General features: G+C 49.4%; 1 protein-coding gene across 9 annotated transcripts in view; it reads right to left on the bottom strand.

Moving 5' to 3' along the window:
- The window catches only part of ntng1a (netrin g1a), a 64,639-nt gene continuing 46,614 nt past the window's right edge, over positions 1–18,025 (bottom strand). For 5 of the 9 annotated variants that reach the window (XM_029842969.1, XM_029842971.1, XM_029842973.1 and 2 more), the window contains exons 4-8: positions 17,194–17,366; positions 11,178–11,204; positions 5,967–6,134; positions 3,897–4,031; positions 1–1,408 (exon numbers count right to left, since the gene is read on the bottom strand). In XM_029842969.1, coding sequence (XP_029698829.1) covers positions 1,176–1,408; positions 3,897–4,031; positions 5,967–6,134; positions 11,178–11,204; positions 17,194–17,366 — 736 coding nt within the window. In that variant the 3' untranslated portion in view covers positions 1–1,175. Of the gene's footprint in view, positions 1,409–2,259; positions 3,794–3,896; positions 4,032–5,966; positions 6,135–8,459; positions 8,505–11,177; positions 11,205–17,193; positions 17,367–18,025 lie in introns of those variants that run through there. The other 4 variants (XM_029842974.1, XM_029842975.1, XM_029842976.1 and 1 more) reach the window with 4 other exon arrangements.

Here is an 18,025-nt window from a genome sequence, read left to right as displayed (position 1 = left end):
TTGGACTTTTAAACTTTTATTCACTTAAATTCTCAAGTGTTAAAGCAAGAAGAAAACATTTAGAATGTCCTTTGGTGGGATTTTATTACACGTTAATACTGTCGATATAAACCGATATTCTTTGACGCCAGCACGTTGCAAAGGAGGCTCGACTGCACAGCTCAAAGGAACAAAAACATGAACTCATGAAGGAAGTAAAGATCTGCTTCTGCGTTTGGGACGTGTCACTTACAGGAAAGTTGCCAAATTCAGTCACAATCCGGAAGGACGACATGAGAGGTTTTCTCTTACGTTGCTGCGTTGGAGTAGAGAAGTTGCAGATACGCTAATGTTTTCTACGCTCTTCTCAGGTGGGAACTATCCTCTGACCATGAGTGCCGGAGCCAGACAGCTTTATTAAAGTATCTCTGCGGGGGGCCAGGTAAGGGGGCGGGGCTTCTTACACACGTGTATCACTAACATCGGACAAAAGAACCTTTCAACCAACGAGGGTTTCACAGAGTAACATTCACAAAAAGCACAGGTCTGTGGTGGCGTGTGGGTGGGGGGCTGAACGGGAGGGAGGGAGCTCAAGGAGGGACAGATAAGGCGGAAGGGGGGTCGGCGCGGCTTCTTCCCGGCAAAGGATGCGTCGCGTGCTTCCTCCTTTGTCCGTGCTGAAGCGCAACGTTTCGGGGGCGGGGCGTTTCCTCGCCGTCAGTCCGGCCACAACGTTAACAGGCAGAAGCATCCCCGGGAGGGATCGGCGGCCACTGTGAGCTGATTGGTTGCAGCTGTTGTTGCCGTGGCAATGAGCGAGGATGCGAACGAGTCTGTCATCTTCGGTTATCCCTCCTCAAACAGGAAGGAGCTCATGTACCTGGTATGGCTTAGAGGATGGGGGGGGGGCTCATTCTTTCTTTTAAATCACTTTTAAATAATGCATTTTTTAGAAGTATATGTTTTATCTCTCTTTTCTATATATTCTTAAAGTAAATGTAAAGTTTTTGCACTCGTACTGGCACATTCCCTTTATTGTCAGTGTCCACCGATTCTGTTGGCGCAGAAGCTCAGCACAGTTCCGAAAGCTCGTGGTTCTTCTTTAATGATTGATTATTTAAATGAGGGAGGGGGGAGGGGGGGTTCAGGTGGAGACGATGGGGGAGTCCATCACTCTGACCAGCTGGCGAGTGTCTTTAGAGGATGGCGGCCCAGCAGGAGGCCAGCAGCAGCAGCAGGAGCGCGGCAGACGACGGGGCCCTCAGCCGGACGTGGCCTGAATCGGGACCGCCGCAGCCCCCCAGCTCCGTCTCGCAGCGCCGCTTCTCGCACTGCAGCCCCGTGTAGGCCGCGGGGCAGTTACAGCGGACGTTGTTGACGCACACGCCGCCATTTTGGCAGCGCAGGAGTTCGTTGTCACACACCCGGGCTGCGATGGGAGGAATGCAGAGAAAGGAGACAGAGCAGTGAGAACAACCACGCATCATCTGGGAACACCGACAGCTTAGCCTGGAACCCCAAAACCCTTCCTCGTTATCGACACACACAATCCCGCCCGGTGGAATCATCCAGGTACCAGGTACCGGGATTCTTCTGGGGTGATTTTTCCCAACCAGTATTGACTGTCAAATTAAACTCCCACCAGTAAAATCAACTCTGCGCAGTTACACTGACAGTTCTTGCCTTCTTCATGAGGGCTGTTCATTTTTCTTGCTTTTAATCAACCAATATTCAGCGTATTAAACGTAGCCCCGGCTACACGCGGCAGACTTCCGGCAAACGGAACGTCAGGTGAAAATTGGTGTATATTTAGAGCTGGGAGGCCGAGGCCACTCTATTCCCAGTGGAGGCAAGCTGTCAAGCAAGCTGGAGGCAAACAAAGCAGCGCGGCACAAACTAATAAACCAACAGAGACAAATAAACAGTGATAAACACAGGGGCCACTTCTGCCCATTTCACTCCTTTATGGGAGTGGAAAGCAGTGCGGTGAGCAATCTATGAACTCTGCGGGACATAAATATCACAAAAACAAATATTAGGGCCCCTCTCCTGCTATAGGTCTGGCTGGCCGCTGCCTCCCCGGAATAGCCAAATGGGGCTGTGATGGGAGTCGTGTTAGGAAACATGGACTCGGTGAGCGTGTGCCACATCTGTTTTGTGGGAGAAACTGCTGCGGCAGCTCACCTCACTGAAGTTTGCTGCAGGCCACAGTTTAGCAATTACCATGCTCAACTCGAGCCAGATGAGGCGCCTCAACTCCGTCTCTGTCGTCCCTCTGCCGTTGACACATCAATTCCATGACCAATTTAACCAATAAACTCAAAGTAAAATCATGTTTTCGTCCAAGGCAGCCGCGGAGGGAGACGTTTATTTTCTACCCTCTTCATCACCAGTGAGGCTGAACTTGTTCTCAAGTCTTTCCTGTGATCAACACGTACGAGAGACTCACTTTATTTTCGTCCACCTTGTATGAGCTGTTTTGTATCAGTAGAGATCCGTTTTTTCCTGCCCGTCACACAAAATCTAGACAAAGAATTCCAACCCCAGTTGGTACGACAACAACAACAGCATGTATGGCCAAGTCTGCGCTGGTTTAAACAAGAGTAAATGTCAGTCTGAATGTATCAGTTAATTAGCTTCAAACGGCTTTAGCCAAAGGTCAGTATTATTATAAGGGAAGGACATGTGGTGCAACACACCTGTGGAGGCTGCAGCAACTGTAGCATGTAATTAATGGGAAATATTTTATCACAAAATTCATCAAAATCTGATCGGACTGACCTTAAATCAATCGGAAATACACGGAAAGTCCATAAGCACCCTAAAGGAAGCACAGTGGGCCTAGAAACAGTCCATGAATGACGGCCAACGGCAGCTCAGTGTGTGAGCATCGATGCTGTTGCTCTCGGCTGCCGCGCAGCTAACGGACGACGCGACTGCTGAGCTATGTTCAAAGTGTTGCTAATGGACAGAAACAAATCTATACAGAGATTAGCTGTGCAGGGCATTATGGGTGCTGAAGTGGTTGCTCCCAACTCAACGCAAACATTAAAGTAACGTCGCCGTCGGCGGCGGACAAGATGAGATGAACGGGTCTGCGAGGCCAGAAGTATTTTTCCACGCGTAAACACAGCCGGCGCGGGCAGTAATTGACCAGATCTGCCGTGTTTGCTTTTGATATGAGTGATAATATTTAGAGAGGGCGCCGGTGAACTGGTTGTGCCTGTCGGGGGCCTGCGGTGTGTTTGGCCAAAGATTTGAGCTGTAATTACTTTCTTCAGTCTGAATGCAGATAGAGTCTTTGGCCAGTGACGAAGGTCAAAGTTGACAACTTCTCCACCGCCTCTGCGGCTCGCTTTGGGCGTCTCGCGCCCTATTCTGCACTCAAATAACTTTAAATGGTGGACCGGCACCAGTGGCACCAGTAGCACCGTACAATGATGAAGGTGGCGGCATGTGCTGTAAAAGTGACCCACAGAAACACAAAGGCTTGTGTTTTCTGGCAAAATATTAGTGTTGGATGACATTGTCCTTCGATGGAACGCCATGGAAGGCTGATACTCAAACAGATCGCAGGCGGCCGGTCAAAGCCGCCAATATTGACTCAGCTGTTAGTTTGTTGGTGCACGACATGGCTGGATGACGGAGTCACGGAGCGCCATGCAGCCCGCCACAGTGTCGCCTTTCCACTTTTTTAGAAGAGGCCGTGGAAGGTACAGAAGCTCCACTAATGGGTTGGAGTTTTCACATGTGGGGCTGTTTCGCGTCCTGACGTATACAATCATGAAGAGTGCAAAACCATCCTGCAGGTGCGCTGCACAATGTTGCAGTTGGGACCACAGAGAGAGAGAGAGGGAGAGAGACAGTGAGAGAGAGAGGCAGAGAGGTCAGGTGCTGAGGTTGGAGGTTCTACTTACATTTGCAGCCATTGCTCCACAAATATCCGGGCAGACACTGCTGACACTTGGGCCCTGTAGTGCCCTCCTTACATATACAAAATCCTGTGCCATTACAGCGATCACTGACTGAGCCAAAGGGATTACAATTACACTCTGCAAGAACAAGACACACAAATACACACACAAGGCTGGAAACAGGCTGGTTCTGGGGTTCTCACAGCATGGACCACAATCCTCCAACTCAATGTTCTAACCTGGTTTTTCATTTTCAGCAATACAGAAACAAAATGCAACCATTTCAAGTGTCATGAAGAGACAATGAGAAAAGATGAGGTTGATTATTCATGAAGACTGAATTGATATCTGCACTAGCATCACTGTACAACACACAATGAAGCAATACATCTGGATAAGTGTGGACAAGGAGGCTAAGCTACACATTCCTTTTTCAAATGTAACAATAATGACTCCAGACAGGATGAAAAGAGGAGAACAAATGGCTCAGATGGGAGTTGGAGACATGAACACGTGAGCGTGAAAATGGAAGTAAAGAGAATGGAAAAACATTGAAATGGGCATTCTCGTACTGTACGGGACTCCTAATATTCTACGAGGAGGGGGGTGAGAGCCGTTTGCCGTCCCGTGCTCACAGCGGCGTTTACGCGACACCTCCTGCAGCTGCGCCGGCTGCACGTGGCTGCACCTGACTGACATCCGCAGGTCAGGCGAGAGGAGAGGGCTGACAGGAAGTGACAAACGGGGGGTCAGGCAGGGTGACGGGGAGCCGGGCGCGAGGTAACGCGCCGATGACTCCAAACGCCTTTCGACGGCTTTCAGCTGCTACTCCTCAGGCCATCTCATGTTTATGACATATGCACTTGTGTGGCACCTTTGGCTGGCGGTGTGAGTCCGCCGCGACATTTCCCTCCAAACTCTTGTCGCCTGTCACACTCCAGCTCGGGGACTCAGCAATGCAGCGGCACACTAGACACACTCCACACACTCGCTGCGGAGTCCTGCAGGAACCAGTTGGTTTGGCAACTGTGTCCAGTTCACGCTGTGTGTTAAAGGCTTAAACTAAATATGATTTAATATGTAATCTGGGGATTAATGGGGCAACAACTTGCCGGACTCTGCACCAAGACAGCAAAATCCTGGTAATTTCACGGTAGCTCAAAGAAACTGCACAACAGTCCCGACTCCTCGTGTAAGTTTATTTGTGTCGGGTCATCTGACTCTTGTAAGTATATAACAATATTCAATATATTAGGGCCAGCTGGGTGTGTTGGATAGGACAAAACGGTGTTTCCATCAGTTCCCTGATGGAAACGTGGACACGGATGTTGGAATCTTGGGATTTGAGGCATACGGCTGGACGAAGAACCATCCAATCAATCCAAATACTGACTGATCTCAAATCTGAAACTGGTTTATATGGTCTTTCTGGTACGCTTGTAATGTGTTTTCACTCCTGCCAGCGGGTGGATTTTTACCGCCGGGTCGATTTGAACTAATGAGACGATTATTGTAAATAATGGTTGGGAACCTGGTTGGCTCTGAGGATGAAGCTCTGCCAAGAGCTTCTAGTTTGTTACAGTGGTATCTATTATTAGAGGATGGTGTTGTTGGCCAGTTTTATTACCCGTCGACAGAGCCAGGCTAGACGGTCCTTATGTTTTCAGTGTTTTTGCTAGCATTCTGCTGAAATGTTCTCAGATTTCCCTCAATAATTCATTCTTTCATCTGGTTTTGGCCACTAAGTTAAAGCAACATCTTAAGATCACGATAATTATCAGCCTGTGAATCGAAACCACCTGTAGCTTCCTGCCACTCACGACTTTGATTCAAACTGAAGGGGGTCCGACTACGTCGGTAAGATTCCAGAGAAGAGTCATGGCAACATGAAGGGTAATGAGTGATGCTGATGTCTGACGGGAAAGCAAAGGAAACGTGCACAGAAAGACATGACGGAGGGCGCACGGATGATGGAGCAGAAGGTTTGAAAGGTGAAGCTTTCTCTGGGGACAAGACAGGAGGAGAGGACAGTGTGTTGGTGTGTGTGGAAGCAAGGACAGGTGGGCCACTAACCTATGCAAACATTCTCATCGTCCAGTTCTGCCGAGGCATTGCGGTAGTAGCCCAGCTTGCATAGCTGGCAGTGCTGCCCCCTTGTGTTGTGCTTACAGCTCACGCAAATGACCGTGTTTAGCAGCTCGATGTAGCTGCATCGGTTGGAGTGGCCGAAGCACTCGCAGTCTTAAAGTCAGAGCAAGTGTGAAGGAGAGAGAAGGAAAGGAAAGAGGAGAGAGACGCGATATGGAGGCACTGGAATCGTTACGGTTGCTGCCAGGGCTGCGGCGGTGGGGTTAGCAAGAGATTTAGCGAGGCGCTACAGCATGCGAAGGATAGGAGGAGATGAGAGGGAGGGTCACAGATGATTCGTCTGGCATGACGACAGCCAGATGGACACCACATAAAAGCACGACACGTTAGTGGGCTCAGAGAGGTCACATCACTTCAAGCACACCACAGCATGAGGGTCCGACAACACACAGAACACGGCAGGTCACACCACCAACGACACGGACGAGGAGATGGTGTTGGAGAGTGTAGGGGGGGGGCTTTCGTTAATCACCATTATGTTAGAACAAAGAGATCTGTTTTATGTTTGATGCTAATGCTTTAAATTTAAAACAAGGCTCCGCAGAAATACCACAGAAGACAAGACCAGAGCTGCATTAGGAACCATTTACAGCCCAAACATCTGTAATTCTGCCTGATGCTAGATCAGCCACGGAGGGTGAGCACGTGCGTGTGTGAGATGTATGAGCCGAAGTAAAGTTTCCGTCACAGCAGCCGATACAGAAATATGGGGTATATAGCGCATAAAGTCAGGCTGAGGCACAATAAATGAGGAGAAATGAGTCGGAACGCCGGACGGATAAACGCAGGCTCGCTATTTGGCAAAGTCCAGCTCAATGTTGCCCTTCTGCATGTATTTAATAATTACAACAAATTAGCGTAGTCGTGGTAGGTGTTAGCCTGTCATACAAGGGCGAGTGTGCGTGTCATCGCCCCCCGATGGTGTGATGTCAGGCTGAATTGGGTCCGTGGGAGTGGAGCTGGACTGGAAAACCCAGTGCTACGGACACTCACGGGAAGTGGCCCGAGGGCTCCGTCTGTGTGTGCGTGCGTGTGACCAGTGACACCAGGTGTCAAAGTGCAGACAGATGTAAGTCGCCGGCAGTCACAAAGCCCACTTATGGATCCAGGATTGGAAGGGTGGCAGATGGGGCTTCCGTCCACGGGGTTGTGGTTACTAAAGAGCTCGACTGGGGTCGGGTCTCCGGGATTTGACCAGCAACAAGCCGACAAGGCTCGGAAACCTAGAGGCAGCACGTGTAATCCACTCTACCGCTCAGCTGAGAGGGAAAGTCTTGTCTGAGCGTAAGCTTAGACGCCCCAGCCTCACAGACGTACTCTCAGAAGACAAATAATCTCCCCTTTTCAGAAATAGGCTAAGGTCATAAATCATGCATGCACGGGGAATAAAAGTTTCGAGTCCTGGAAACACAATAGCACAAAAATAGTCGTCGTCTCAAACCGCCTGTGTTTGCCGTGAAAAGGATCATGTTCGGAGGGGCTTTTAAAAGCCAGGCGGAGCTGCAGGGACGGGGGGCTAACATGAGCGAGCGCCGCCGCCACTTAAACGGAAACATCCTTTGATAACATCAGCGGACGGACGACGTGGGGGGGTGTCCCTCGCTTGCTGGTTAGGGAGGGGGGGGGGAGGAGCATCTTGAGGAGCTGCTTGTCAAATTAAAAGAAAAAAAAACACAAGATATTTCAATTGAATTTGCACACAATGAGAACCAAAAGCACTAAACACTGTGATTAATAATTAATGTAACGATTAAAAAAAAAAACCCCAAAACAAAACAGGTAATAATGGTGAACGATGGCGGTGGGAGAAAATCAGGAGTGACGTTGCCAAGTAAAGCTGGCTGAGGCGGAGGATTGGAGTATTATGGTCTGTCATGTGTGCTTCATTTCTCCACCGAGTGCTTTGTGTGATTGCGAAGGCCTCCGTGTGGGTTCCCCCAGACACAAACGATCCCCTGACAAACGGCGCTCCGCCAACAATCTCCAACTCTGTGCACATCAGCATGGGCACAGTGACTTGGCACACATCAGCCCCCCCCCCCCATCCTTTACGGTCATGAAACAAACAGCAGGAAGAGAAATAACAAGGGCCGGCCGCCGCCATGGCCTCAGGACCCGGACACATGGCTGCACAGCCGAGGGGGAATGGAGCCGACGTGAGCCTAACATCTATCACGAGCCTCCGACCCCCTCAGACGGGACCTCAGACACGCGGGACCTCGGACACCCAGCAGCCACTGAGACCGGCGTTCCAGAAGAGCCCCGTGAATACACACACACACTCCGCCAGCCTTTACCACCACAAGATCGGAGAGGATCTGCTGCTTTATTTAGATGTTTAGACAAATGTCGTTTGTCAGGAAATCAAACAGGTGCATGAAAGAGTTGCTAAGGATCAAATGCTGCTCAGATGCCTACCTTCTTTTCTGTTAGCGACACCTAGGGACGACACGTTCTGCCGAACTGCGTGCAATTGAGAGAAACCAGGAGTTAATTCAAGGGGTGAGGGTGAGGGTGTGTGTGTGTTTGTGTGGGGGGAGGGGACTACGTGGTGGCGGACACACACAACTGGAGATGTTAACATGTCCAGCATGAGGGCAGCATGGACGAGCTGAGGAAATGCATCAGGGGAGCCCGGGGGTGGTCACAGAGGCTCCGTCTGTACGTGGCGCCACGTCCATGAGTTTGCTGAGGACGTGTGTGATGATGGCGATGGAAAAGATGAGTGAGCAACCGAAAAAGGCAAAAGAATCAAAAGAACGGCTTAAAGTTGGTCTTTAAGTCATGATTTATGCAAGCGGGTCTCAGCTATGTATGGCAAATTAAGAAGTTAGAGGGCATTTTGTTTAATTCATCACATCGACTGTGTGATCAATATCTAATTACTGTGTATTTCTTGTGGAAGAATAACAATGAATAAATAATGGCAGGTGTTGGGGCTGCTTGGGGATGACGGACTGCTGTGGGCAGCATAACCTCATAATTACATACAAGTCAGTATTTCCGTATCAGGGAAATACGATTGTGGTTGGAAATGGAGAAGAGTCGCGCAAAGGGAGAAACAGGGATAAGTTTCCTCATCACGGCCCCTCATCTCTTCACTTGATCTTTCCGTCCTTTGTGTGATTGACGCCATGATTCGTGCAATCGAGGATAATTAGCGTCCAGCGGCGTCTCGGAGAGAAGCCTGCTCGGAAGGCTGCCTCCTTTTCCTGGAGGCCTCTGAGCTTTTATCCACTCTGGGATTTAACGCTCAAATTTAGACCTTATTGCAGAATCTGTGTGAACTGACAGGAGGGAAAAAAAAGCCTGACTTGCGAGGACACGGGCCATTAGAGAAGCAGTAACACACAGATCTAAAAAGTCTCGTTGGTAAAGTGGGATTATTTTGAATCATTTTCTTTCAGCAGCTGATTGGACGTTACAGACAGCCCGCGTCGCTTAACTGTTCGGCCGAGGGGAATATTCAGGTAAAACGAGCTAAATAAGCGGCGACAGATTCATAATCATTGTATTTTGATGGTCTGCATCCAGCAATACTGCGCCGCTAACAAGGCCTTTAAACATGAAATTACAGGCTTTTATTCCAGTCTTTAAAAAAAAGCTTTTTCGGGTTTGCAACCCGGAGGACGACGCAACCTTTTTTTGTCCGCTCTTGCTTCTGCTTTATTGGTAACACACACAAAACTGTGTTTGCACAGAAAACAGTCTCAGCCTCTCTGTCTTTAGCTCTTAGCATTACGTCGACTTTAGCCGGAGCGCTGCTGTGACAACACGGCAGTCGTGAGAACTCTTTATCCCTGCGGGCCCAACGAGACGGGAATTCAAGACTTTGGTTTGTCACAGTGTCCCTTTTACACACACACGCACGCACGCACACACACACACACACACACACACACACACACACACACACACTAAACAGTTTTGAGGGCAGCCTTTGGCCTTAGTCTGGCCTGGCATCAGAGCTGGAGTGGAGTGATGTGAATAACATGTTTGTGCGGTGTGTATAAGAGCATGCACACACAGACACACACACACACACACGCACGCACATGTCTCGTCAGGTCATGCATGAAGTGAAAGTGAAATTTTAAAGGTGTGTGAGGGGGTGAGGAGTGAGAGAGCGGGACAGGGAGGGGGTGATTGGTTTTTGTCGGCCACGCGTCCATTTCTGAGTCGTGACATCAGACCTGACGAGCGGCGCTCACGTCCCCTGGAAGCTAGCACGCTACAGCCGGATTAAACCCCAGCAGACTTTTCACCTCTAACAGAATATTTTGGGACATTCGCCCAGTGGTGGACTTAATGAAGAAGACACGTGTTTGATTAAAGTGTCCGTCTGGTCAGCTCGGCCTGGAAGCAATAACGAGACCGGGGGAGGGACAGAGTCTTCACGCTGGAAGGACGTGTTTGACACCCTATCGTATTTACAGCCTTCACAATTACTAAAGGGGTAAATTGATTCTTCAGATTTATTTATTTTTTTAAAAAAGGGCTCTATTTTATAAGTGGGGAGGGGGCACTGCCCTGGGAGCAGAAGATATTCAGAGAGCAGGGCAATAAAAATAAAGATTCTGAGGAGTTGAGCCAGACTGAATGCACTTTGACTTGTTCAATACAGTCCTGTGGCTCCTGGCTTCGCACGGCCTTCCAGGCAGCCGTAACCTGAGACATGGCACCTCTCTTCTTCCTCACCCCCCCACCCCCCTTCCTTCCCCCCTCCAGTCCCCTCAGGGGCTACTGGTTGACGAAGATAATACCAGCTGAGGTGCGGCTTATATTAAAATGACCTCCTGTGACTTTCTGCTGGCGGAGAGGTCTTGGCACTTTAATAAAGTCTCGATGCCATTTATTTATAATGCATGTGATCGAGGGAGGGAAAAACAAATGATGCTCGGCATGCAGAGCCAGGCAAGTGTTGAGTCTGGATAAAATAAATGAATGTGTCCCCATTATGAAAAAAAAAACGACACTCTGTCCTCCAGCTGCCGCTCGTCTGCGGCCGCGGACGCGCCAGAACGGTCCGATGTCGGTGGAATCAGAAATGAACTCTTGGACGTTTATGCTGAAACGGCAGCACAGCAGGCAAAGCAAAGCAACGAACGTCGTGTTCCTCGGTGACGGTTTACTTACTAACTGGACCAATGTTACTGGGGATACCTGCAAGACAGAAGCAGAGAGAGACACACTTTAATGGACGGTGGTGATGGACTTCAGACATTCCTTAAAGGATTTAGGGGACACGTGGCGTCCCCAGTCTGCGTTGGTCTTTGGCTGCTTTGCTTTCTTGGCTGCGTTCATTATTTCTGTTTTGATGCCTCCGCCGATGGCGGGAAAGGTCAGTGCTGCGAGACACATCTCAAAATGTCCTCACACAACAAATGTAACACTTTCTGCTTACGGTGCGGCTGCAGATGACAAAGATGCGCTTTTGCAAACTTTCAAAAGTTGCTACGAGAGGCTTTTTAGCTGACTTCTGATGCACGCAGCCACAGCCGCACAAAGAAGCAATCAAAGGACATCGGAGATGGGGGACATGTCTTATCCCGCTCCTGTCTGCACATCCGTCCATCATTCAATTTCTTTTGCCAGACAGCCGCAAGAGGAGATAATAAAGTCTGTCTCATCCCCATGGTGACAAGATCTCCCACACCAGGACACTGCTGAGCTGTGGATCTGAGGAGACGGAGACATTCGCAGGATTCCTGCGAGCATCACTTCTCCATCTGAGTTCTCCGGAGATGAGCTCTTTATTTTCATTTTCCCCTTCTATGGTTTAATTTGGACAGCAGATCTGAGCATGCACACGTACGTGAGAATGTGCTGGACGCAGAAGTGCAGAAAACTACGGCTCAAAGGCTTCTGGGGAGATGTTTCCTGTTTGGAGACACTAAAGCCAGCTCCATGTTTTCTAATCATGCCTTTGAACCAGGGCCCATCCCTTTGTGCTCGCCCCCCTGCCCCTAATAAGGCAGTCAGTCCGCGTAACCCCACCCCCCCACCCACCTCGTGGTAGGAGGACATACTGGGCAGCAGGAGAAAGAACTGAACCCATGAGCCAAAGACCACCACAGACCAGCAGCTGAGGAAGACGAGGAGGCGGCCGGCAGGGTTAGAGCCTTCAGCCGAACTGTGGCAGGCTTTGATCACACTGCAGTCAGTCAGTCAGTCAGGCAGTCAGTCAGTCAGTCAGTCAGTCAGTGTTGTTCAGACTGAGCTGAATTTAGGAGGCAACCATGTGACTCATCTGAGAGCTGTGAAAAGGGCGAGGCTGCGCTGGCATGTGGAGTCAGAGTGTAATGGGTGTCAATGCTCGGGGGGAGACGGGCAGATGCCGGCCAGGAGAAAGAAGGACGAGCGCAAGGACACCCACGAGTTACAAAGTGGGAGTATTGGGTATCGTAACGACAAAGCTAGCAGTCCAGCCAACTCCGCTGGCGACCAGCTAAGCTAAGAAGGGAATTAGAAGTCGGCAGTGTTGCAGGAGCCCACATAGTCGGACCCAACCAACTGGCATTGGAACTAAACCCCAAAGTTGTTCCCAAATGATCAGAGCGTAAGAGATGGAAGAGAAAATGTTCAGAGTGGCTCCGACATGAAGCAGGGAAGGATAATACATTAACTGGACATAAAAGCCAGTCGAAGAGTGAGACATTGAGACGTGTCCTGTCTCAGTGGTCTGATTTTAATAGTTTAATAGAACATCAGTATTATAGAAGAAGGCTGCACTGTAGAGAACAAAGGAAAATAGCTGCAGTGGCGGAGCAGCATTCAATCATTTAATGTGTTATTTTTCTTAAACAACTAGTTATTTGTCGGTTGTCCTTTGTCCATTCCGGTTCTGGCCTCGATAACCTTTCCTTCCAGGTGGGTTCTTGGGGGCACCGACGGGCTGTCAGTGCAATTACCCGCTGCCCTCTGAACAACCCGCGGGGTCTGAGCAGATGTCCGAGATCCCATGTTGGATCATTCGATTAATTTACAATCGCCGTCATTTCCAATCCCCTTCACCTGCCTGCCCCCCCCCCCCCCTCGTTACAGAGCCCGGCTCCACTCTAATTCTGGCCCTGTCACACAGGAAGAGCATTAGCGCCTGCTTACAATGTTGCCGTGCTCCATTGATTTTCATGCGCCGGGATCATGGTTGCTAGCCGTAAACATGATCTCTAAGGCATGTGGGAGTCACTGAACATGAGCTCTGGGGTCAGCACATGCGACAGAAAGCACGCGCACAAGCCCACACACGGTGGGCAATAAACTTCCCAAGAAGCCCCAGTCCTGTAGGTCATCAAGTGATTTATACTGAATCTCATTTGGCAGAGCTGTGTGGGTACAAGTCCCAGAGGTTTGATGTTCATGCTCCATTGGCTCCGTTTCAGTTTTATTGTCACCCATCCAAGAGCGTCGCTGCCGCCTTGCTAATAGGTTATCAGACAGTGACACTCTGCCATTGCTGCTGAGAAAAAGACCTCATTCGGATTTTTAAAAAAAAGGTTTAAGCGAATAAAGAGAGATGATTGCGGGCCTCAAACAGAAAGGTAGCAAAGAGTACCAAACAGTGAACTTTGCTCACACCAGCGGCCGGTGCAGGTGTGTCACTGTCACAGCTCTGACCTTCAAAACGTCTGAGCTGTTTTGGGGCTACCTGGACGGCGCTGGAAAAGGGGCTTATCTGCTATTTCCCCGGCAGGCAAAGCTGGTGATTGCTTTCCCCGGCCGCCATCGTTCTATAGCGATCCGTCATTATCTGGAGCTCTTCGGCTGCACGCGGCCCAGCGACGGTGACAGGCATCACAAACTGGTTAGCAGCAGAAACGCCGGTAAAGCGCGAGCCGGCAGCTCGGCGGGATTGAATTCCTCAGGAGCAAAATTCGCCTGGGCCCAAGAGCCCGGATGGCTCGCTCCTGCACGACTTGGCTCAAATGTGAAGATCTAAATCGAAGGTGGCAAAGTCTTTAAGTGTGCAGGAGCTACGTTTGGAGATGCACAGTTTAAGATTTCAGGGAAGGGGGGAGGTGCACGTTAGTGGCGGCTGCTGAAAAAAAGAAAAAAGGAATCAGGAGATGGAAGAAACAAATATTTGAAAGAAAGATTACCGGCACAGCTGCACAGAGCCGAGATGTGGAGGAGACTAAGTAAACAAGCCCGGTCTCAGGGGTGGTTCAGAGATAGAGGGAGAGCGAGCGAAAGAGAGAGATAGAGGGATAGAGAGAGAGGGAAACAGAGAGAGAGAGAATTGCACAGGGAAAAAGTGACGAGGAGGAAAAGATCAAAGAGTTCTTGGAGGTGAAGGTGGGGGAGCCGTAGGTCCCGGTCAACGTTCCCAAATGGACAAAGGTATTTCTGACCAGCTCGGCTTTGCGTTGTTATCAGCTGAGCATCTCAGTCAAGCTTTCGCCGTTATCTCCGTGTCGATCTGAGTGAACATTAACGTTTCTTCTCGTTCTCGTCTAGAAGCACTGAGCCTGAATTTTGTATGGGCTTGCGTGTAATGTGATTACATCTGTACCTCTTTAGAGCTTCATCACAGTGAAGTCACGTTACACTTAAGCACGAGTTATTAATGTGCGGCCGAGGGCCCATTACGCCATTTAATGCACATAATTAATATTAAATCACCCAATTAGGCTGCTTTGAAACCAGTCCTCCAAATATGTTTCTGCAAATTTAAATTCCACACCAATTTCTAAAAATATTTGATAAAAAGTGCAGCTCAGAGGCCCAAGTAGAGTCAAATTTCTCTGGCTTCCCACCGTCAGAGAAGACGGGCCCGCTCCTCTTCCTCGTCTGGGTCCACACCTTTGATCACCGCACATCCGCGGGCTTCAGTCTCGGGCGTCAGCGATTATGCACCCCATGAACGCTCCCCCCCAACATTGAGCGAATGGTGTAATTACACCGGCGACCTCCCATTTAAGGCCGTGCACGTGTAACAAGGTCAGTCACACTTTCCATAAATCGTTACCGATGTCACAACCCTTCAACGCCGCATCGAATCATCTCGACTGATTCAGCCGCGTTTAGATGCTGTTGGGCTGCACAAAGACGCTAAACGAGCAAATTAATTACGAACATTAGACCTGGAATTTAAGCTTAGATCACAGATGTACGGGGATAAACCAGTCGCGACTGGTTACCCAACAACCAGGTCCAGCTTTCTGGGCTGATGTCTAAGCTAGTTTTAGATGAACTGACTTTGTTTCTCTGTTGATCCGATGGCAGAAAGTGAATCATCAGTTATTACCTATTCTGTCCCTCCATCGTTAATATTAATGTTGTATTTTTTAATCTGTTATTGGATGCATTTTTGAGTTGACCTTATTCTTGCTGCTGCCTCCCAATAACACTATAGTTTCGTTTAGTCTTTGTTCAAATATTTTTCCTTGCGCTCTTTTCTTAAATTCCCTTTATCATCAAAACATGAAAAACAAGTGTAACAATATTTTGTCTAAAGTTATTAAAATGAATCCGTTGTTATGGAAACGGATATTGCTGAGGGCTCAAGCTGAATGGCAACAGTCACACAGTTGATGAGAAAGTTTCCTCTTTAATGAAACACTCACAGCTCATTTTTAATATTAGAAATCAACTTTTCAGGAGCCCCGATCGCTGTGACCCCTCCCGCCGCCGCCGTCTCCTCGCAACGGCGCTGAAATGAACTGCCATGGACAATTCTCCGACTGATCCCTCTCCTTCTGTCCCCACAGAGGGAGGAATGAGTGAGGCCGGGAGACGTCCGGGGCGGGGTGGGGTGGTGGGGGCTCAGATGGAGACGCGGGAAGTGAGAGAGACACAGCCGGCCCACAAGGCCGTGTTAGCGGTGACAGAGAGCGATGGCCACTTCCCTCCCCTCTATCGCCGCCGTCCTTTCCTTCCATCATCACTTTTGAAATGCTGTACTTTTCCTGGTGTCGCTGGAAAGAGAAATACTACGAATCCCCCCCTCCCCCTGCCTCCATCCCCCGCTGCTCAGCTTCTACAGGATGATTCATTGATCCCGTTATCGCATCGGGCCTCGTGATGGGCACAGTAGAGAGAAATTAAATCTTAATTAAATTTTCATCTTTTGACAAATTTGTCTCCAAAGAGCTGCCATATGCTCACTGGGTCCAGGACACATTTCCAAATGGGCTCAAATGGGTTCCAAAAAAGGCAAAAGGTGCATTTTTTCCCTTCCGTCCGTCTGTATTTTCTTCCTGCAGTCTTATAGATTTCTCAGTGCGTTATCGCATCACGGCTCCCCCCCCCTCAAAGACTCACTATAGTATAATAATGCACTTTATACTATGACTGTTTTTCATCACTCGTTGAGCAGAGCGAGGGTGTGTGTGTGTGTGTGTGCTCTGTGGTGGGTGGGTGCAGGTATGGATGTGTACCCATGTATGTGTGTCCTTTTTTAATAATGTGCTGTCAATCTGGGCTCTGGGTAGGGCCATTTCACCCCCCCCAGTCTCATAACACAGATCCTCTGGGAGGGAGAATAAGTCATCCGCCAGTGGCCCCGAGTCCTCAAGCGCCGCCGAGAAAGGCAGAAATCACAACGGGGCAATAAAAGGGACGAGGGGGGATAAAACTCGGGTTCCTGCATTAATGACAGCCCCCCCCCCTCAGGATGAGTATTGGCTGGAAGTCCAGATAAGAAGCAACAGTTTGGGAACGAGGAGAAAACCCCAGGATTGTGCAGACAGATGATTTAGTGCACTTTAATCAAATATTAGACTAAAACCATCTGAGTAACAAAGTCACATGACTCTGGACTCAGCGTCAACCATGTGATTAGCTGAAGGAAGGTCCTTGTCCAATTACCGGTGCCAGAACGAACGCCACTGTCTTTCTGAAAGAACATTCTCAGAACACACGATGTTGCTGCTCTGGTTTCCATCACTCTACCCGCTTTAATTGCTTCACGTCGCACCGAAAGGTTGTTATCCCTCCGTTAACACCGTCAAAACTCTCAGCACGACACATTCTGAACTGTTAATTGGGATTTATTTTCTCCTTCGTATTGTTCTGAATCATTTTAATACACGTCACCAGTCCCTGGGAGGACATTAACAGCCTAGTTTGGCCCCGCCCACATCCTGGTAGGAAATAAAGGAAAATCACACCTTAAAAATGTGAGTGTGTGTGTGTGTGTGTGTGTACTCACAGATATTGGCGGTGCCTTTAGGTATGGGCAGATAGGAGCCGGCGCTCCACGCCCGGCCCTGGTAATTCCTCTTACAGCGGCCACAGTCGGGCCCGGTGGTGTTGTGTTCGCACTCGCAGCTCAACTTCTCTTTGTCGAACACACAACTGTTGGCGTGGAGGTTGCACTTGCACCTATGAGACACAGAGCGAGAGAAGAGCCTGTTCGTGCGGGTGGATTTTTCTGCGCTTCAGAAATAAGAAATACTAAAAATACAGCAGCTTTTCTGCGTCGGACAGTGCGACTGAAGGCCGGCGGATCCTTGAGTCGCTGTGGGATGGAAACAGTCAGGAACATTTGCTGCTTTGACTTCAAGAGAAGCTGGTTGGAACGAGGCAGGCGAGTCACCGAACAAATGCGCCATCGTTATTTCCTCCGTTTTCTTTGGCGCCCCCCGTCACTCAGGATGGAAACTTGGCTTTAATTGTCCCACTAGAGGGTAGGTAATTGTAGTAAAGTCGGGAGAAGATCGACGGGGGAAGGAGGGACACAAAGGCGTGAGTGGAAGGCGAGGAAAACAAGGCAAAGCGTGAAACGAGCACTGGCAGGATGATTATGCGACGGATGGCTGGGAGATGGCCAGAGGGCGGCACGGAGCAAAGGCGCGATGACAAATTAATATGAGATGAGATCTCAGAAGCATATTTTCAGCCCGGGAAGAGGGAGACCCCTCAAGGTGCACTAAAGCCTCCCTCACATCTCCCTCAGCAGAATCTTCATTTAACAATAAACTTGGCAAATTCATTTTGCGCCGGGCTGAGATGAGCGTTGCGGGGATACCTACCTGCTTAAT

Source organism: Takifugu rubripes, chromosome 10 (genome assembly GCF_901000725.2).
Source record: "Takifugu rubripes chromosome 10, fTakRub1.2, whole genome shotgun sequence".
Lineage (NCBI taxonomy): Eukaryota > Metazoa > Chordata > Actinopteri > Tetraodontiformes > Tetraodontidae > Takifugu > Takifugu rubripes.
The sequence above is the reverse complement of the archived record's forward strand: the minus strand, read 5'-3'. Positions and strand labels throughout refer to the sequence as shown.